Here is a 21,751-nt window from a genome sequence, read left to right as displayed (position 1 = left end):
CGCAGATATCTTATGGTATAAAAAGCTGCGCAACGATGTCGTTAACTGCTTAACGAGTTACAGAATACGGCCTCAGCCCCTGTATTCTGTAACTCGTTAAGGCAGTTAACGACATCGTTGCGCAGATATCTTATGGTATAAAAAGCTGCGCAACGATGTCGTTAACTGCTTAACGAGTTACAGAATACGGCCTCAGGCCTCATGAGTGAGCGCGACCAGAGAGAAACCTGAGAGAGAACATGACGGTCTAAAACTTGTAACCGCAAAATGCTGCCACGCACTACTGCCCTCTGAAGAAGTGGATGTAAACTACATGCAAGATCCACTATTCTTAAGGGTGCGATTACATGCAGCGCGGTACGCGGTAGGCGGTAAAGTAACCAGGAACCGCGGCGGCAAGCCGCGGTACGCGGTATACGGAACGCGGTGAAGCAACTATAAGGAAGAGTCCTATATATCAGAGAAGCGCAACCGATGTTCCGAGTCCTGATTAGCTGACTGTCAGCCAATCATGACATTCATTCAGTGGTATTAAAAATGGCTGACTAATAGACGATAGGTGGATTTCATATTTCGTCTGCAAACGACGCAATATTTAATACTTTCTTAGTAATTTTGCGATACTGACTTAAGCCGGTTGCGCTTCTCTGATATCTAGGACTCTACGCACCCCTAAATGCGAATTTTGATAAAAAAAATTGTTGCATTCGTTTGTCCACTGTTTGTCCACCCATTATTTTCATTTGTCCACCTTCCAAAAAAAAGTTATACACAAAAAAATTGTAACAACCCCAAGTAATTATTCTTCTTCATTATGAAAAAAATAATAAAAATAGAGAGTATAAACGAAAATAATGGGTGGACATACGTGGACAAACGGTGGACAAACGAATGCAATAATGATTTTATCAAAATTCGCATCTAGGGATGTCGACTTCACAGAGCAGCTCTGAGATGCCGGCACACCTAAATGCGAATCTTGATAAAATTATTGTTGCTTTCGTTTGTCCAATGTTTGTCTACGTTTGTCCATCCATTATTTTTATTTGTCCACCCTCCAAAAAAAAGTTATACACAAAAAAATTGTAACAACCCCAAGTAATTATTCTTCTTCATTATGAAAAAAATAATAAAAATAAAGAGTATAAACGAAAATAATGGGTGGACATACTTGGACAAACGGTGGACAAACGAATGCAATAATGATTTTATCAAAATTCGCTTTTAGGGGTGTCGACTTTACAAAGCAGCTCTGAGACGTCGGCACACCTAAATGCGAATTTTGATAAAATTATTGTTGCTTTCGTTTGTCCACTGTTTGTCCACGTTTGTCCACCCATTATTTTCATTTGTCCACCCTCCAAAAAAAAGTTATACACAAGAAAATTGTAACAACCCCAAGTAATTATTCTTCTTTATTATGAAAAATATATTAAAAATAGAGGGTACTACAAAAAAATTGTAACAACCCCAAGTAATTATTCTTCTTCATTATGAAAAAAATAATAAAAATAAAGAGTATAAACGAAAATAATGGGTGGACATACTTGGACAAACGGTGGACAAACGAATGCAATAATGATTTTATCAAAATTCGCTTTTAGGGGTGTCGACTTTACAGAGCAGCTCTGAGATGTCGGCACACCTAAATGCGAATTTTGATAAAATTATTGTTGCTTTCGTTTGTCCACTGTTTGTCCACGTTTGTCCACCCATTATTACACCATTATATACACATATAATAAAGGTAAATAAAGAATTAAAAATTATTAAATTACATTTCCATTATATATATCTATATATATAAGCGGAACGTATATGCATTAAATCGTAAAATTACCAGATATATCGGATATCCGAAAAGAATATGAGATACAGCGGATACTCGGTAGAGCAATTATCCGACTGGATATCGAATATCTTCCAGATATCCGCGAGTGTATCTTTAAAATTTCTATCATAAGAATAAAATAGCATGTTGTAAAATGCGATGGGATAATTTTAATTTTTAAATTTATGTATATATGATTGCAGCAGCTAATAAGTATATGCAAATTTGTGTAGGCTAAAATTATTAGAAGCTGTATTTGGTGCATAGTACGATTGATGAATTACAAAAAATAACTGACCTAGCTTATTATATCGCTATGTATGTGCATTTTTAGGAAGCACGTTATCACTGTTTATTATAATTACTGTTATTATCATTGCAGTGGTATCTTGCTATAGATGAGCTGAATATATGTAAATTGAATGCGATATTTAAAGTTAACTATCTCCTATTACAGTGTTGTTCCGTCTTTTGTTTTAATTTCTGTCTAATTAACATTAAAAGTAGAAGATGCCAAATGATGTGCTTTTTAGCTCAATTTCTTGGTATCGTCCATCTTATCTCTTTTCTCCTTCACGTTGAAGAGAAAGGAAGAAAAAATAAATTGTGAAAAAAGTTTAGTTGAAAAATTAAAAGAACAGACCTAAATAACAGCAACTAACTATCGATTCATCGTTCCTCTCGTTCCTCTCCAATTTCCCTGTTTCTCTGTTTACGTGATGTGACGTGGTGCACGCCGGCGTGCAGACCGTGCAGCACTCCAGCTGAATCGTGCGAGCGTCAAGCGGTGCGAGTGTAACATCCGACATTACGACGTATACCGTATGGCGTATACCATACCTTGTATACGTTCACAATAGTGTCGTGGTGGTGGCCTCGTGGTGGCAGTGGATATATGAATAGTCTGGAGTAGCGCCGGTTCTGCGTTCTGATTACTGTAGGCTATACCGCACGTTCAACTTTCATCATGTTGTACGACTTATTCGACGATGTGCGGCGTATGAACGCGCGTCAGGTAAATCATCCTTCACGACTAGAGTTACTATAACAATAAGAGTTACACCACCGAGGTAATGATTTTTAATTGATTGCCGTAATCCGCCATATGCAATAACCAAAACAAATGCAATATTCAAACATATTGTTGTATGAATACTGTTAATTAGGTATAGATGACAATCGTGTGTCATATGTGTTAATAGTAGCCAACTCTCAACATTTTTGCGGAGGACCACTTGGAAGAAAAAGAACTTTCAACATTGATCATATTTCGACTTATGTAGACTGTCTTAAGACTTTCGTTACTTGCTGCCAAGTGCGGCTATCTCGATACTAGCCGAATCAACTTTGTTACAGGAGTTGAGGCCATTCTCTTGAAAAGAAGAACTTCCAACATTAATTTAGCTATGGATGCGTTCCACTTAATGCCCACAATGCTCGTGAAAATCGTGAAATTATTTTATCCTTGTTATTTATCAAATGTCAAATAAGAAGAAAACGATGCTCGTGAGCGTTGCGAGCGTTGAGTGAAACGTAGCCTATATATACTCTATTTATGACGACGCGATGGTACCGTCGTTACCATCAATTATGGTATGGTGGTCGTATATGGTGGCTATGTAAATGTATTCTTTGATTTTCAGATCGTGTATCAAACGCTGAGCTTTGGCATGATAGTCACGTCAGCGCTGATGATATGGAAGGGCATGATGGTCATTACTGGCAGCGAAAGTCCTATTGTAGTTGTCTTGAGGTATAAAGTACACCTAACTTATATACCTATATTGCGTTTTTGATGAATTTAATTGTCTGTTATTACTAAATTGTCAAGTTGAAATTGACCAAATGTTTTCATGGATGACGATATATACTAAATTTTGTTGCTGTAAAAAAAATATTTCTTGTTATTTGCATACTATATACATATTATATGTATGTACAAAGTATATTTAATTGTAGTAAGATATTAGAGACTCAATTGTAGTGGTTTGCATTGCAATATTATACATATGCTATTGGTAATTCAGTTAGCATATAACAAGGAAAATATTGATCAATATTTACTAACAGACTGGTAATGATGTATAACATTGGTTTCAGTTTACTGAATTATTCAATATATTTCTTTTACAGTGGTAGTATGGAGCCTGCGTTTCATAGAGGTGATTTGCTCTTCCTTACCAATTATCGAGACGAGCCAGTGAGAGTAGGAGAGATTGTTGTTTTCAAAATCGAAGGCAGAGAGATACCTATTGTACACAGAGTACTTAAACTTCATGAGAAGTAAGAATTCTTATAAAACAAACAAAACATAAAACTTGACAAAGAATCAATTTAAAATGTATGCATAACAATTCTAGGGGTGGCCGAAATAATACGGTCAAGTTTCTCACAAAAGGTGACAACAATTCTGTCGATGATCGAGGCCTGTATGCACCTGGTCAACTCTGGTTGACACACGAGGATGTGGTTGGTCGAGCAAGAGGCTTCCTACCATATGTCGGCATGGTCACTATATACATGAATGAATATCCTAAATTTAAGTATGGAATATTATTGTGTCTTGGACTGTACGTTTTAATACACAGAGAATAAAACTGCTTGATAAGATTAACACATTATGTTGCGATAATCTGACCGTTTCTGAGGGAATGCACAATTTACAAAAAATAACACACCAAACTATGCACAACAGAATAATTTAGTGCATACAGGTGCTGATTTTGTACTATTTATGTTGATAAAGAATAAGAAAACGTTCGAAGTGCATTTCCTTGTATATAAATAATAAATATATTCGCATATTTTGAATTGATAATCTGAAATTATATATTTTGTTAGAATTGTGGCGTGTAAATTTGTATTGAATATCTTATCTTAATTTTTACATCAAGATGCGATATTGAGATACTTGATTAAAATGACAATTACGAAAGGCATTATGTTCAGCTGTAAGGACCACTTGGATTAATTTTAATCGACGATTATTCTGTTGGAATTGACCAATCGCATTCTAATGAATCGCATAATTCTAATGAACTAATTGTCCATGATAAAGTTAATCGAAAGTTGGTCCAAGTGGCCTTAAGTATTGCGGTGTCTAAAAGACACGAGTAAAGTTAAAAAGAACTAGACGTTTTTTTAAGGAACGTTCTCATTTTTGCTTCTCAGGTAATAATTTATAAAAGTAATGTCACTTACGGTCACTGTTTGTGACAGAATAATCTTTATGGCACACATGTAGCATTTATGTATGTTGTATAAACTGTTGTTTATTTTTCTCCGCTTTGACTTGATAAGAGCGGTAGGATATTGTATGTAAAACTCAAACGAAAGAAATTCCATTGTAATTTTTAGTGTGAAACGTTGTAATTATTTTTATTTCAGATATAAAATAAACTTGTAACATTTGGGTACAATATACAATATTGTGTTCTCTTAGTTTATGGCTAATTTAATTTATTATAAATTGTACGTTTCGACCTTTTACAAATTTTATTTCTTCTATTCTGTCAGTAGTTAGAATAGACGATAAAATTGAATTAAAGTATATTACACCTCATTTGTCATGGAACGTATGTTTTTATACTAGATAAAAAATGGATTCCTTTATCAAATTAAAAACAAGTCATAGCACACATTATACATATTTGATAAATTGTGAATTGTGCCTCTACTGATAATAATTAATAATTGTTAATCGACATTCTGCTATTTATTTGAAAATATTTATCATATATTATCAAGAAAATAATATTTAACGTGGTTCCAAGCGTATCCACAGCTTTTTGGGAGAAACGAGTATACCTGGCAACTTGTCCTCGAGACTCGATGGCTCACCCTCAACAAAGAACAAGTTAAAGTTCTGTAGCAAAAGAGCCAATGTCCCAAATAAGTTGTATCTGGCATAAGTTTCTCCTGCGCATAACCGACGACCTACAAAAAACAATTTTTTTTATGTAAAAAAGTTCAACAGAATTTATTCAACTTTATTGAAATCATGTATATATATATGTATATCGACTTACCAAAACCAAAAGGGAGCGTAAAATCTTTGACTAACTGCCCGTCCTCTTTCAAAAACCTTTCTGGTCTGAAAATTTCAGGGTCGTCCCACAAGTCGGGATCATGATGCATCGCTGCAAAGTTAGTGAAAATCGTTGTGTTCGCCGGTATCTCGTAGTCTCCTAACGTAGTTTTCTTCACGCTCTTGTGAGGTATACCGAGAGGTGCGAGAGTTTCGATTCTCATTGTTTCTCGTATTGTCGCTTCTAAATAGTGCAAACTCAAACAAAATAAAAATATTTTACTCGAATCACTAGGCCTGTTCTTTTTCTCTGCACTGTGCCACAGTGCAATAAGTTGAAGTGAAACAGATATACGTATGAATCTCTGTATTGCTGAACGCAATGTAAGTAAATTCGAATTCATGCTAACATTTGAGGATAATACTTTTTGCATAAAAAAACTTATGTAATAATAACAAGAAGAAGGAAGCACGAAGCAAGTCAATAATTATATGTAATATTCTTCGCAATACATAAGAAATTACAGAATTTTAAATACGGAATTTTAATTTATCATCTTCAGATTTTAATATGTCATTCAAAACACTATTAAGATCCAAAAGATGCTATGAGCATCTAATAATTGTTAATAAATTAAATTCGTAATATTACTGCGGTAGTAAGTATGTAAGCGTCAATGCAAAAATAGCGTCGCGATTTATGGGGGGACTACATACGCAGATATAAAATTTACACATAATTATAATAAGCATTGTGATCCAGCTTTGACCGTTATTGGCTTGCTTCGTACTTCCTTCTTCTCGTTATTGTTTATCAATTGAACGGTCGTAAAAAGATTCTAATATTTGTTAAACCAATGTAAAAAAACATGTTATCATAAAATAAGATACATTGAACTGGTTTTTAGTGTCATATGAAGTATGCGTGAAATATGATGTTTATCAACTTTTATCTTCATTTTTAATTTTAGTAGACAATATATTAATTAAATCTTGATTCTTCCAATCTAAATATTCACTACTGTTTATGTTTACGTTTTGCATTCGCCGAGTACGAATTTATCTGCGATACACATGTGTGTATAATATTTCCAACTCTTTAATTGAGAAAATTAATCCACTATTAAAAGTTATTGCATTATTTTGAAGTGTATAAAATTCAGACTGACATAGAAATAGTGATAAGTAGTCAGATGAGTAAATCGTGACTTATAGATACAAAAAAAAATGTTATTCAATATTTTCGACTTATTTTTACACAAGAAATCATCTCTTGCGCAGTTATACTACTTTTTCTACACTATATTAATTTATGAACATATTTTATAAATTGTACAACATTAATTTGTGCGGCTTTGTATATCCACTAATATTTTATATTAACGTTCTTATTATCGATATACCTACGTACAATAAATTATTGATTATTTCAATAATAAATCGAAAAAAAATTGCTCTTTTTTTTAAGTGTACAATAATAAAAAACTTACTTTTTTCTATCTTCCCATGTGACTAGTCTTCCAGTCCCAACAACATTATCTATTTCGTTTTGTACTCTTTCCATAACTCTAGGATGGTGCATGATATACTTAATAGTATGAGTAATCATGGATGGTGTTGCAGAAAAAGCGGGAATCATTAGATCAGTTAACAAAATGATTAATTGTTCCTCTGTGAAATTATTCGATTTATCGTCTCTGTTTAATTTCTTTAGATATTTATCGACAAATCCTTGATCATCATTCTCACTAATAGTGACTTTTTGATACTCTAGATATTTCTACAGAATGAAATATGGTATTTTTTAAACCGAGATACTTCGAACAAACAGACCAATAAATAAATCGCTACATTGTTTAAACTTGAAATTTTTATGAACTTATAGATATAATTTAAGCACATAGTGATATCACTCACAATAATTTAAATGCGCATTTGTCAATTGAAATTCGTGAATTTCGATTATCAGGCCTATCCAATTTGAGCTCCGGAGCTAAAACACAAAGTCATTGACTTTGAAAAAAATAAATAAGATTTCATGCTGTAAAATGTTGATAAACATCACTCAGATGCTTATCAACACTTGACATCCTAAAATTTTATCTATTTTAATTTTTAATTTGCGTCGATTGTTTTGCATTTTAGCTCCGTGTTTTAATTCAAATTAAACAAGCCTGCGATTATAATCGTTTGAAAAATAGCTTACATACTTTGATTATATTTGATACTGTGGTGCTTCCTTTCATATGATTTGTGTAACCAAACATGTTACCGAAGTATCTCAAAATCGGTCGCTGGAAAATAGCACCACCAGTTGTATCGTTTGCTGTTACAAACATATAAGCCGAATAACAGAGGAGTCGCAGTATATCGTGCTCTCTTCTATCAAATCTGTGACCGAACATAATATTCCATATATTGTTACCCGACGACGCATACAGAATGTCAGGAAAGAGAACCAAATTGTCTTTTAGTATTTCCTAATAACAGATAAAATCTTTCTCTAAGTTTTTTATTAAAAAATTTTTACACATACAACGATTGTACCTTCTCTCCATCGTAAACGGGTCCGTTCTTCAAAATGTCCAGGAATAGAGTCATTTCATCCATGATCTCGCTCTCGAGCTTCTCCTGGCGTCGACCGAATCCAAAGTCGCGCATATAGCGAAGAGCGAATCTCCTCTGTTCCTGCCATTTCACTCCGTCGATGAAAAATATACCTGCGTATGTGCAATTTTATATAATTACTAACTTATTTATTATTCCATAACAAAAGAAATTCAATTAATCCCTACTGAAAAAAATCACGTCACAAAATTACTTAATGAAATCATGTAATTAAAACAGGGAAATTACGTAACGGATTGTTTAAAATCAGCACGGGATTCTTTTTTTAATCACGTATAATTTGAAAAGTCGCACAATAATATGTTTTTTCTTTTTATTCCTATTATTTGATTCTTTAAAATTCTATAAATACTCTATCTAACTATAAAATCACACAACAGATGATATTATTTCTAATATTATGATTTTTCAAATTACGTGATTTTAAAAAATAAGGTAATGATTTGGAATAATCCATTATGTAATTTACTTGTTTTAATTACATGATTTCGTAACTTTTGTGATGTGATTTTTTTCACTTAGGGATGTTATCGCGTAACTGTTTCCATTCTTGAAGAAACGGACAGGTGCTTTTGATACAGAAGAATTACATACTGCACGTATATATATCGAAAAGTGAACGAATAATTATAATTTTTATTACCTAATTCCTTTCCGAAAGCTCGATCCTTTATAAACGGCGCAGTCGTAACTCGGCCATCAAATTCATCTCTTGAGAGTACTTCTTTAATGCTTTTGTAATCATTCACTATTATTGTAAAATTATCACCCATATAACAACTGATAATCTTTGACTTCAATTTTTTCACATAATAATCGACAGTTAAGTGCGGAAATTTGTAGTTTCCCCATAACAACATCCAGTAAGATCCTCCTATTGGAATTCTGATAATGCCTATCTCAAATACAAATTCAAACATTAAGATTAGAAACAACTTACGAACAGACGTAACAAAGATATTTGTTAAATTTAAGAAAAAAAATATAATTATATAATATATGAAATATAATAAAAACTTTTTTAAGTTAGAGACTATGAGTCAATTGTATTTGCGGATATACATATGCAGGCAGGGTCATCATGTGTCTTTTGACAAGAAATCAAAAAGAAAATGTTTCCTTCCGATTTGTATGAGCTTTTAATGTTATAAAATAAAAGGGACACATATTTTTTTATATATATCATACGCAAAAACACTCAGAAAATAATACATCTCTTTAAAGAAAATCAGTTACTTGTTTTCTAAACAAATATCGTCAAAATTATGAGACGAAAAAAATTTTTTAGAGTCGAATGGTTTTGAGAATATTTTATAACACAATTTTTTTATCATTTTTATAAAACTGGTAAATTGTTAAAATTGTTCTACTTTTATTTAAAAAAAGTTTTTATCTTACAGTTTCGACAATGTTCACTTAAAAAAAAAAAACTAACTGATTATGGATATTTCACTTAATAAAAGTGTTATGGGTATGTACAACAAAAATACATATTTATTATTAAAAACTCATTAAAATCGGAGGGGACCACTTTCCTATGTTTCTTTGTAAAAAAAAAAAAGAAAAAACGAAAAGTTAGAGAAAATATTTAATAACTAATAATAAAACTGTAATATAATTTGATATTCCATAACAAAGATTAAAAGAAGCAAAAATTAAAGAAAACAGTTTATATTTGATACTAATTTTTTATACTATTTTTTATTTTAATTTTATTTTACCTGGAGGTGTATTAGGTGGTTTATCATAAGCAAATTTATATAGTTTATATGCCACAAGAAGCGTAAGTATTACGATTAAGAATGGCGACATGATTTGAACAGATCAAACAGTAGATACTAAATGAACGCTTTATGAAGTGAACGGAAATTTATAAATCTCGTCGGTTTACGTAATCTCCTAATAACAACTTGAAAACAAAGATATGAATTGTTATAAAGAGAGGTAAAGATATGATTTGATCTAACACAATTTAATATAATATTTTCTCCTCAATACCAAATATTATGCAATTTAAGATCAATCGTTCAAAAATAATAAATCAAATTCCTAATATTCTCGATATTACAATCAAAATAAAACTACAATTACAAATTACTATTGCAAACAAATATTAGAACTTTGGCTAAGGTCGGAATCAGAATATACATTGATGATTGAGATTGAAAAATTGAATATTAAAAAAAAGTAGTGATAATTCAACAAACGTTTCGACTCCGATCGGGTCTCTCATTCTCAATGTTACAATTAAAAAGTTACAATTTAAAACAAATATATTATTAATACAAAATTCGTTTTCCTACAAAATTTACCAGTGTATCGTTCGTGTTTTTCATACTTTGAGTCAATAAGATGAAAATTCGAATGTCAGATTGTATAAAATATGGTATTCTTGTCAATAAAATAAGTAGAGTCTATATATAAGTAAAAAATAACAGAAGCGATATGATAATAGTTACATTATAAATAAGCGAATTTACAGATCTGTCACAATAATCCCAACAAGTCAGATAACGCAAAGTCAAGAAGATATATTTCTTGGGCAAATCTTGTTTATGCTAAAAAAACAGAAATGATTGAATGTTTAAAAACAACAAATGTAATTAATGGAGACATACATAGTACACAACTACGACTAAAAATAGATCTAACATGGTTAGTATAATAGATATTTATAACCATTCTGAAAAATAAGTTTGATTAATCTAAAATATATAATTAGCTTTTGAAAAACACACATTTGATTTATCTAAAACCATATAGGATGAAATTATAGAATATAGACACATAAAATAATAGATCCAGATAAATATTATATATATTGTAATAATAAAAAAGTAACATTTCACAGAAACAGAAGAAAAATCTAGTTTTTCTGTTCTTCAAAATTACTTCTCACGTACATTTTTTAAATATTATTTTGTCGATCATATTCACAATCGCGGGTCAATTGGGCAAATTTGCAAAATAGATGAACCTTTTGTTTTCAATTCTTTAAACTTAAAAGAAAATCTATCGAGTTTTCCAAATTATATAAACATTGCAATTCTACATATAATTTCTTTAGACACATTCACAGCTATTATTCAACAACTTAGTTTATTATTAATCACAAATTATATAATCAATCCATCAATCAAAAAGTTGCTTGCATAATAATATCGTAGATATGATTTTTTTGGAATCGTATATATTATATATATCTTAAAGAATGAATAATTAAAATAAATGTATTCTAACAAAAAATGTTTGCTTTACAAATGATTGTATATTAATGTGTTTTTAAATCACAAATAAAATATCTAAGTACCTAACACGGTTCACTTTTATCTCTGCACTACAGAAGTTTACACGAGAATATAATATTTTGATGAGCGCATTTTTTCACACACATTATATAGAATATATTATATATACAATTACTGTCGCAGGTATTTCGTAAATTATTCGAAATATTTAATATCACCACCCTGGCATACGACCGGTAAACTACTGTTGAGCACCGAACGCATTCGATCGTCATTAATTACTGTATAGCCTACATTAGATGATAGCTGATACAACATGCAAATGCAATCTTCCAAATTCTGCATGATCGCTCGATCGAACACCGGTGTCTCCGTCAGATCGAAATGCAACTTCAAGAATACAGTATAAAGTGGGGCGCAATGTGCAGCTACTCGTAGACGAAACATTAAGAGAAATGTCTTTGCCATCTAAGTCATCAAAGAAAATACACAAACCGAGATTAATATCTGTTTTATTTTATACGGTGTACGGCGTATTATACTTAAAAATTATACCTCTAATGTTGCCTTTAACGTCCGTAAATCTGTGTGATGTTCACAGTACTCAGTAAGTATGCGAACGAGCGCTCCGCACCATTTGGCACAGCCTATATGAGTAATGAGTTGAGGTAAACTCAACATATATACATGCCGCAATTCAATGTTCTGCTCAAATTCCATGTTCTCTATCAAAGTTGAGAGAACTTCATCACGTGTTGTCCACTGCAAAAGTGAAAATTATAATTTCAAGGCACTGGATCATCTTGTGATTGCTGTGATAATCTTGTGAGCATACCTCAAATAGATTTATGGTATTATCCCAATGTTCCATGGTAGCTAAAAGACTGGCCATGCAGGAATACAAAGGAATAATGTATCTTGCTTCCTTTTGATGAGTTAAAAGTTGCAAAGCATGATAAATCAATTTAGCATAACCAGAATCTATTAGTCCTTTTTTCTAAAATATTTGTCAAGTGAATACATAATAAGATATACTATATGTGTGTGAGAATAAATTCTATATAATAATGTATACACATATATACCATATAAGAATGCTGAATAATCTGATAAATACATTCCAGGCCTATTAATACATTATCAGGAAAATAGTCATCAAGAATAATTAATGCAGTAGGCAAGACATCTCCGATATAATTAAATAAAATTGGTTTCTGAAGAAAAAAAATATATAGTCAAAATATATATATATGTATAATAAAGTACTTAGTGTTAAAACATGCAATAAAATTTCCTAAGAATTTCCTCTGTTCAAGATATGTTTGTTCAAAATTCCAAATAAGATTAGAAAACTTTTTAATGCTACTTTGAAATAAATTAGACTTACTATTACTAATCCAAAATAAACTATATATTGAATATTCGTAAAAAGCAGGAATTCTATGAGACTGTAACATTTTCTACAATAAAATAAGAAAAAAAACATCACAGTATAGAGTTATTTCTATACTATTCCACATTTTATTTTTTATTGTTATTTTTTCATAAAACTTGATGTATGTCATCAACTTGATGTATTATTAACTGACTGTCAATATTTTGCATTTTTTTGCATCAAGAAGAACCAATTAAAGAAACAATATTTTCAAAAAACGACACGATTAAAATTTAAATTGAAAAGTACAATTTCAAAAATTTTCCCATATCTAGATAGATTTTCAAGAGATCTCAAAATTCTAGAATTTGTTCAGGTAATAAACTGTACTGTACAAGACTTAAATAAAATCAAACTTACTTCTGGCTCTTGTAAAAACCATCTGTAACATGCTACAGCTGATGGGTAAGTCTTCCAGGTATCTTTTAATAATTTAGGTCTTAACATTAGCAACAAGTTGCGCAAATTCTCATTCTCTGACAAAAATTGTGAGATGCTTTGGCAGGCGTACAGGTCACAGAAAGTAGTGAGTAATTCTTTGGAAATAGAAACACACTCGACTGTGTTCCAAATATTCTTTTTGTTATGTTCTCCAATGAGCAACAGTAGATTCATACCAAATGCTCTAACTATCCCAGTGGCATTGCTCAGCTGGAAGTGCTTCTCCCTGGAACTGCTAGAAATATGTTGCAGCATAGACCTGACATTACGCAAGTTTCTTTCTACAACAAGCCTATACTCTCTGAAGTCTTTCTCCTCACATGGACGCTCTGTCCCGATTGTTCTTTGCGGTACAAAACTCCTCTGAATCAAATCCACGCATGGTGTCCACGAGGAATTATCCTCGAAGAAATCACCCCTAATTTTTAGAGCCTCTAGCTCTTTCAGCAGGTTGTCCATTTTAATTGTATATCAATATCAATCGAATGATACGTCCTTTTGTAATCTGCTTCCGTAATAAGTCAGTCTTTCTACGAGTGTTTTAATTGAATATTACAATGCGATATTGTGAGTCACATTTTTATGAGAACAATTTACTGTCTTGGAGAGCATTCTGCCGAGTAGGACTTAAAATTCTCGGGCTGCTGTTAATGGCCAAGTTGGTTGACCTGCGAACAATCGTAGGTGGACCATTTTAACAAATCTCATAACGATCGGATTTCCGCGAGAACAATCCGTTGACCGAGGAAATCACGTCGATCTCGAGACGTGAGTCGCTTCTGCGTATCCGTTGACACCACCACCCACCCCCGCCGCTCCTCTCTTTCGCCGTATTTTCACTTTTTTCGTTATTACAACTTTTTGACATCCTCTCTCACCTTCCACTCACTACTTTACCATCTTCGACCCACCGGACCTCCTCCACTCGCCCCTCCATATATATATTTGAAATACATGTTTTAAATAAAATTATTTTAAAAACTTCCAAATCCTGACTGGTATGATACTTAAACCATTCAACTGTTATGAGACATTTTGACTGCACGAGGAGCGGTGGGGTGGGGGGGGACAACTAACTTTCGGTTGATTTTCGAATCATGGCTGCGTTCAGCGAAGAAAGCAGCTTTGCAACTGTTGTAAGATTTTCTGCTGACCGCCACTTAGCGATTTGCGCTTTTCCAACATGTTAACTAAGCGGTTGCCATTTTTTCCAGCGGACTGAAAGTACGCTTAGTAAGCGCAACGTGTTGTGCTGCACAGTGCTGCATAACCTATTTGCTAATTAGAAGGGATGTTGTGTTGTGTAGTTTCAGGCTCTTACAACAGCTCTTGCAAAGCTGCTTTCTTCGCTGAACGCAGCCATTGTTCACCCGCGGCTCGTCCATTTCATTGCGTTCAGAATCGTCGTCCGGCTGCACCCAGATATCGTTTTATCCTTGTTGTTCATGAATGATAAACAAGGATAACACGACACCTGGGTGCACTCCACAGACTTCTATATATATATATAGAAGTCTGTGGTGTACTCAGATGATGATTTTGAACCATCGACATTTTGAACGCAGCCTAAAGTGTAAAAAGTGCAATGTATTGTACCTATATAAAGTCCAGACCGACATTGGTTGATTGGTCCACATCGGTTAGTCCAGTTCCTAAGTCCAGCCGTATATAAAGTGACGCAGAAAGTGACGTGTCGCGAACATCACGTTTTCCTCGAGTTGTCGGTGTGTTTATCAGGTTTATCTGCGTTATTAACAAACGCAATATCGTGCAAGTTATTGTACCACTGTCTTATTTCGTCGTGACATTGTCAATTATTTACGAAAATGTCTTTTATATCGCCAATGCCAAGTCAGCAATTTCTTTGGAATGTATTTCAGAGGTAAATACGTTATTCGGTTCTACAATGTTTCTTTGCTACGTCCTATATATAATTTTGTAATTATCAAATAATAGATACAACCTTTTATTTCGAAAAATACTCTTAGGCGCTCTCTATCTCGCCTAACAAGAATCGTCTCAAGTTAATTAAAGTGAAGTAGTAATTTAAGTATATAAGTAGTTAAAGTATTAGTTTTATCTGTAAAAATTTACATTTGTTTTGTTTATTTATAATAGACACATTTTCCATCCACAAAAAAAATTCTGTTTTCAATTTCTGGGTATAATCATGCATTAACAAAATTTAAGATTGAAGAGAATAAATTTGGTAATGTTATTGGTAATATTTACTACATAATTAAAGATTTTGACTTTATTAGGGTGGATAAGGACAGATCTGGTGCAATCAGTGCAGACGAGTTACAACAAGCTTTGTCAAACGGCACATGGACGCCGTTCAACCCCGAAACTGTACGTCTAATGATTGGTATGATATGTTTATATTATTCTCAAAATGACCATGTGAATTTATAATATATATATATATATATATATATATATATTGTATCTATAATTTCTTCTATATTTAAATTTTTCTTATCTTTTCTGTAGATACTTTAAATGGAAAAGGCTGAATATCTATCGCTTGATGCTAGAAAAGAACTAATCTAATTCATAGAAAAAACGATTTTGCTGAAGTATTGAAAAAGTAGCTAAAGTTTAGTTAACCTATATAGTTTAGCTAAATATAGCAAAAATAGATATACCAAAAATAATTTTGCTAGATCATCAAAGTAATTATATAGAGTGCTCAAACTAATTGCTAGAATGTTAAAACTTTATAGTATTTTACTCATCACATGCTTGAGATTCCTACATAATATTTTTCATAATTTAGCAAAATTATTTTCAGGTGCTTGTATCTACACTTAGCTAAATTTTTAAATACTTGAGCAAAATCTTTCTTTATGTGAATATTATGCTATTAATTTTTTTTAAATCATAGCATATACTCTTTTAGTTCTTCTAATGTATGATTATTATAAAATTATGTATGCACGATATTGATTTGCATGGTCTTTTGATGTTATTATTATTTTGTTTCTTGCTTTTGTTGACACAGGTATGTTTGATAAATCCGATCCTGCTACAGGTATGTTTGATAAAAAGCAGACAGGTACTGTAAGTTTTGAAGAATTCGGAGCACTGTGGAAGTACGTGACTGATTGGGAGAATTGTTTCCGATCGTTTGATCGAGACAATAGTGGTAACATTGATCGCAATGAATTGAAGACAGCTCTTACAAACTTTGGATACCGACTAAGCGATCAAATAATTGACATGCTGATACGAAAGTACGATCGAGCGGGAAATGGTACAATATACTTTGATGATTTTATACAGTGCTGTATTGTTCTATATGTAAGTATAGTTGTAAAGCAATCTAAATAATTTCATTAGGTGTGGCTCGTGACCTTGTTTAAAAATACCTGTTGACTTTTATGCGTAGAAACTTTAATTTAAACTCAACTGGTTATATTCATTAATTATTAAATTATATTTAAATGAATTATTCTTATTAAAAAATTAATTAATTAAAAAATTAAATAATATTAAGATAATATTTTTGAGTCTCTACAAATTTAATTGTAATTATTTATTTTATTTAAAACGATTTGTTTGATAATTGTGAATACTCAAACTCTGTGATAAAAAAAAATGTAATAATTATGTTTTCAGACTCTTACCAGCGCTTTTAGACGATTGGATACGGATCTGGATGGTGTTATAACAATTCACTACGAACAATTTTTGGGCATGGTGTTTAATCTCAAGATATAAATTATATAATGCCGCTCTGCAAATATTTTTTTTCTTTTTTGCCCACGGTATATTTAATATTGAGTATATGCACTAATAATAAGATGCCAAATAAAGACAGAGAATGTTTATGTGTACTATACATTAAAAAAAACTCAGAATCTCCAAAATTGATGTTTAATTTTACGTTCTCTTTGCAATATTTAGTGTAATCAAATTAGCAGAGTTTATTAAAAAATATAATTGTAAATTAAAATACATATTTGTTTATTTGAATATCTTGTCACATGAAGTAGTTGATTATTATTCTTAAATTTTTTAATTTTATATAAAATATAATTTTAAACTCGAAATTTTTGTCAAATTTTGGAAATTCTGAAGTATGATAAGTATTAATTAAACAGATAATCTGTAACAATGGAGATACATGTACTATTGTATTACATTTAAGAAATGACAACAGAATCTTAATTCAAGTCAATTATAATAGATTCTATCTATATTACGGAACATTTCACTGATCATTCTAGTTTGTACATCACTTTTGAATATATGATTTCCAGCATTACTATTGTATATATATATATGACTATTATACAATGAAAAGAATTTATGAGTATAAATATGCGTTTAAATAATTATAAGTAATGATGAGAAAAAAAGCTAAAAATGTTTTACATTTCTTAATATGCTATTACATATTTACGTATATTAATATTTGTTGATACTTCATACTTGTATTTTTCTATAATTATTATATTACTATAATGTTAATAAACAGTCAAGAAATATATTTCTTTTACAAAGCGATTTATTGTGTATTACTTTTCTAAGATTAGAAGGTACAGATCAAATATACAAAAACAATAGATCATTGCAGTTATTTAGTTTATTATATTTCTTATCTTAGTAATAACTTTAATTTTGTTTTTACAATTTGTTCTAATTATTTCTTTTCTTCAGATTTACAAATTCTGGATTTCTGTTGACGTATTGATGCATTGATGTCTTCCTCACAATTGGAATATGCCATACCTAATCCAAAGCTACCTCCGGTTATAATGGGCCACTTTCTTCCTATGAAGAGAATTCAGTATCCATATACACGTTTTATAAAACAATTAAAAAAGAAATTAGATAGCAGGCAGTATATAATTTCTTTTATAAACTGTTTTTAAATATAAATGTTGACTGCATTCAGAAGAAAAAATAACTTGAAACATTGTAAGATACTTAAATATAATTGGTTATATATTTAGATCCAATGAAGAATTAAGGGCAAATCTAATTATATTAAAAAGTTTTATAACAGAGATGCAAAGTTATTTTTGTTTTACTGAACGCACAGCTATTAACTTATGCTCAAGTACATCACTATTATTTATCACTCATTACGATTAACAGTATATTAAAGTAGTATTAATCCCATTTATAAAGTTATTCTCTTGATAAAAAATGAAAATATTCTATAAAAGCCATAAACAATACAAGTGAAAGAAATATACTTTCTTACTATATACTTTCATTTAAAATCAGAGAGATTAATCAACTCTTTAACCTAATACTCTGTGCTTACGAAGAAAAGAATACAGAAATGGTGAACATTGATTAATTCTTGAAACTTAAATATAGATATACGACTATGTAACTTCCAAGTTAAATGATGTCACACATGATTAATGTTTCTACAATGAAACACACATGTGATTAAAGGCTAATCTACAGCATACTGTATCCTGTTTCTTACTTTTTACCTCTAGCCTTTTTCTCTCCTCGTAACCATTTTATTAACAATAATGTTTTTTGTCTTAAAGAAGTTGGTCAACTTTTCTCTTAAATGACAGAAAACGAAGAAATAATAAGATAAAAAGCAAGAAACAAGAGAAGCACATTATAGACTAGGACTTAAAACGCATGCAATATTAATGTTAACAGAATTAAATCTAAGTGTATCTGAGTCCCTGGATGTATCTTGCCATTGACTCTACAATTACATTAAATATAGTTATGTCACAGGAGTGATGCATCTTACTTTTGAAGAAAAATAGAGAAAACACTCCGCCGAGGATCACGCCACCACCTGAGAAAATAAATCTGTCAATAACGTCACAAAAGGTAACGTCCGTCACCTTGAATGGGCTCGATCACGATAATTACCGAACTTGAGGATGGCGTCTGTGAAGCAGCGGTCCCACTTTCGCCCGATCTCGTCCTCGGCCCACACGGCACCGGCCATTTTTGTGTTAATGCCGCTTGCTGTTACGTCATTCGCACGAAACCAGACGCGACGTTCATGCACGTTCACGTGCGTCTGACGATATCGGTCATATTGATCTCCGGCGGATTTACACTTCTTTCGTTTGCACGCGCAGTCGCGTGAATCATGAACCGCCAGCGACGGAAATAGCGAAAACTGGACTCTTTCCAGCCGATGTTTTCATAATAAGTGAAATTTTTATATCGCGCGCTGTGTGTCGCGCCGCTCACGCACTGCCAACCTAAACTGATATTCAACGTCAGGTCTGTTCTTTTGTTTTTGCACGGAGCAGCTTGCTTCCTTTTCTCTCCACGTTGTTGAAGAGAAGAAGAGAAAAGTTGAAGTTCCGCTAGAAAGAAGTCTTTTGTATTATCCGGAAACTCCGTCTTTTTTCGTTTCCATATTTTTTTGTGATTTTTTTTTTATCTATTACGTTGATTTAGACAGTTCGAGGAAGAGAATACATAATTATTATTTACAAACTACATTTATTTGGCTCCTATAGCCCTTGTAGGCAAGCATCATTTTGTCCTTGTTTAATATTTGCTAAACAGGGATAAAAGCAATATAAAGATGATTGAAGCACCAAAGCGAACGCAGCCACAAAGGCTCGAATTTGCATAAAGTCTGTTCGCGTTGCTTGAAATCCCTAAAAATTTTTGAACTTAAAAAATGAGATTTATATATACATGGTGGAAATCTTCTTCTCCCATGAAGGTATATTTGGACGTTGAAAAAGAGAAAGAGCGAAAATGCTGAATGCAAAAAGTGTAATCAACGCGAATCAACACTGAATCTGAGCAAGTCAGTGTAAAGTAGCGGTTGGCCGGCCTGCCGGTGTCCGTAGCGACTCATTTCACTCAAGTCTCGAGCGCGAGAGGCAGGTGCGCCGCTGGCCTGTTATTCGCGAGAGGTGGCGAGAGGTTTGATCGGGAGTAAGGGGACGAGGGTACCGTTCGTGCGTGCGTAATGCGAGATCACGCGGCGCGGACGGCTCCGTGACAAAAGAATAAACGCGAGGGCGACTCGCGCGAGCGTGTGCGCGCGTCGCCGCGACAATCCGGCACATCCGGCGGAGCAGTGCGGAGGAGCAGGGCGATATCGAGGGAAGAAAGAGGGATTCGGACCGCTCGAATAGCCCCGAGTTCCCGATGTCGTGGCGACAGTGACAAAGAGAGAGAGAGAGAGAGAGTGTGTGGGGGTGCGCGGACGGGCGTCAGAACTGGTCAGAACCGATCGGCAGGCGGGAGCGCGTGCTGTTGACACGGTGCGTGGGTGCATCACGTCGTGAAACACGCGGCGCGCGCGAAATTCGGGACCTCACGTATAGAGTGGGGGGGGGGGGGGGAGGACCCGCGCGTGTGCGGCTCCTAGGGAATCTCGGTGCCTCGCCGTTGCCTGTCCGGCGGACGGGGAGAGAGCCTGCCACCGCGCTACGAGCGGAGCAGAGCGGAGCTGTCGTGTGGGTCGCGCGCGGAGTCGAGTGAAGTTGCCGCCGAGAAACCGGGAGTAGCCGTGAAACTCCGCGGAGCACAGGGAGAGTCTGTCTCGAACGCGATTCGCTCGCGAAGGTAAATCCCGCGGCGCTCCGCGCGGCGCGTAATGGAGGAGCCGACGATCGTGAAACGCAACGGTCCCAGCGGCAGCCCTACCGGCAGCGACAGCATCAGGAGTAGCAGCGACAGCAACGGCACAACCGTGCGCAACAACGACCGTCACAACCGTCATCGCCGCCACGGTAATGCCGTGCTGCGTCGCGTCGGCAGAGCGTGAGCCGCGCGATTTCTGTCGTCGACTGTTCCGGCGCCACCCGGCATCCCGGCGGCTGCCGCCGGCTGTGAGAGACGGGTCGAAATTGCTATGGGATCGTCCGGAACGACGACGCCGTACGACGCCGCAACGACCGTACGATTCCTCCCGTTGCCGTGACGTTCGCCGACAAGGAGCACGACGAGTAGGAGGAGCGACTGCATCTCAGATACGCTTCCTCGGCGCGCCGCGACGCATCACCGCGCCCTTCCACCGCCGCGTCCTACTACGTATCGTCGATCCTTCCTAAACGAGAAGATCTCGCTCGCTGAGAGGTTAGGCTGGCATGGGGATTGATCCCCCGCGTGAGGTGGCATCGTCCGTCGAACTCTGACAATCAGCCAGCCACCCTCTCTAGCCCTCCCTCCCTCCC

General features: G+C 33.9%; 5 protein-coding genes across 6 annotated transcripts; 2 read left to right on the top strand and 3 right to left on the bottom strand.

Moving 5' to 3' along the window:
- Window positions 1-2,677: 2,677 nt before the first annotated feature.
- On the top strand, window positions 2,678-4,568 carry twr (signal peptidase complex catalytic subunit SEC11 homolog C twr). Its single transcript, XM_018545570.1, has 4 exons — window positions 2,678-2,846; window positions 3,475-3,584; window positions 3,965-4,114; window positions 4,192-4,568. The coding sequence occupies exons 1-4, from the start codon at window positions 2,799-2,801 to the stop codon at window positions 4,424-4,426; spliced, it is 543 nt and encodes a 180-aa protein (XP_018401072.1). The 5' UTR covers window positions 2,678-2,798; the 3' UTR covers window positions 4,427-4,568.
- Window positions 4,569-5,544: 976 nt separating this feature from the next.
- Cyp304a1 (Probable cytochrome P450 304a1) lies at window positions 5,545-9,406 on the bottom strand. Its single transcript, XM_018545518.1, has 6 exons — window positions 9,130-9,406; window positions 8,406-8,578; window positions 8,069-8,338; window positions 7,349-7,638; window positions 5,860-6,116; window positions 5,545-5,767 (listed from the first exon to the last, which is right to left on the bottom strand). Exons 1-6 carry the CDS (start codon window positions 9,404-9,406, stop codon window positions 5,589-5,591), a joined length of 1,446 nt encoding a protein of 481 aa, XP_018401020.1. The 3' UTR covers window positions 5,545-5,588.
- A 2,391-nt stretch (window positions 9,407-11,797) lies between these two features.
- LOC108778384 (TELO2-interacting protein 2) lies at window positions 11,798-14,333 on the bottom strand. Its single transcript, XM_018545556.1, has 5 exons — window positions 13,530-14,333; window positions 12,820-12,948; window positions 12,570-12,731; window positions 12,290-12,496; window positions 11,798-12,202 (listed from the first exon to the last, which is right to left on the bottom strand). Exons 1-5 carry the CDS (start codon window positions 14,067-14,069, stop codon window positions 11,930-11,932), a joined length of 1,311 nt encoding a protein of 436 aa, XP_018401058.1. The 5' UTR covers window positions 14,070-14,333; the 3' UTR covers window positions 11,798-11,929.
- An 862-nt stretch (window positions 14,334-15,195) lies between these two features.
- Alg-2 (Apoptosis-linked gene-2) lies at window positions 15,196-17,430 on the top strand. Of its 2 annotated transcripts, none has more exons than XM_018545562.1 (4): window positions 15,196-15,492; window positions 15,872-15,978; window positions 16,615-16,913; window positions 17,232-17,430. In XM_018545562.1, exons 1-4 carry the CDS (start codon window positions 15,437-15,439, stop codon window positions 17,331-17,333), a joined length of 564 nt encoding a protein of 187 aa, XP_018401064.1. In that variant the 5' UTR covers window positions 15,196-15,436; the 3' UTR covers window positions 17,334-17,430. The 2 variants fall into 2 exon arrangements, with proteins under 2 accessions (XP_018401064.1, XP_018401065.1); XM_018545563.1 differs by having other exon boundaries at window positions 15,198-15,492; window positions 16,645-16,913.
- A 783-nt stretch (window positions 17,431-18,213) lies between these two features.
- Window positions 18,214-19,760, bottom strand: LOC108778427 (MICOS complex subunit Mic10). The gene is made up of 3 exons (XM_018545603.1): window positions 19,470-19,760; window positions 19,345-19,392; window positions 18,214-18,389 (listed from the first exon to the last, which is right to left on the bottom strand). The coding sequence occupies exons 1-3, from the start codon at window positions 19,546-19,548 to the stop codon at window positions 18,259-18,261; spliced, it is 258 nt and encodes an 85-aa protein (XP_018401105.1). The 5' UTR covers window positions 19,549-19,760; the 3' UTR covers window positions 18,214-18,258.
- Window positions 19,761-21,751: the final 1,991 nt, after the last annotated feature.

This window comes from Cyphomyrmex costatus, unplaced genomic scaffold (genome assembly GCF_001594065.2).
Source record: "Cyphomyrmex costatus isolate MS0001 unplaced genomic scaffold, Ccosl1.0 scaffold5, whole genome shotgun sequence".
Lineage (NCBI taxonomy): Eukaryota > Metazoa > Arthropoda > Insecta > Hymenoptera > Formicidae > Cyphomyrmex > Cyphomyrmex costatus.
The sequence above is the reverse complement of the archived record's forward strand: the minus strand, read 5'-3'. Positions and strand labels throughout refer to the sequence as shown.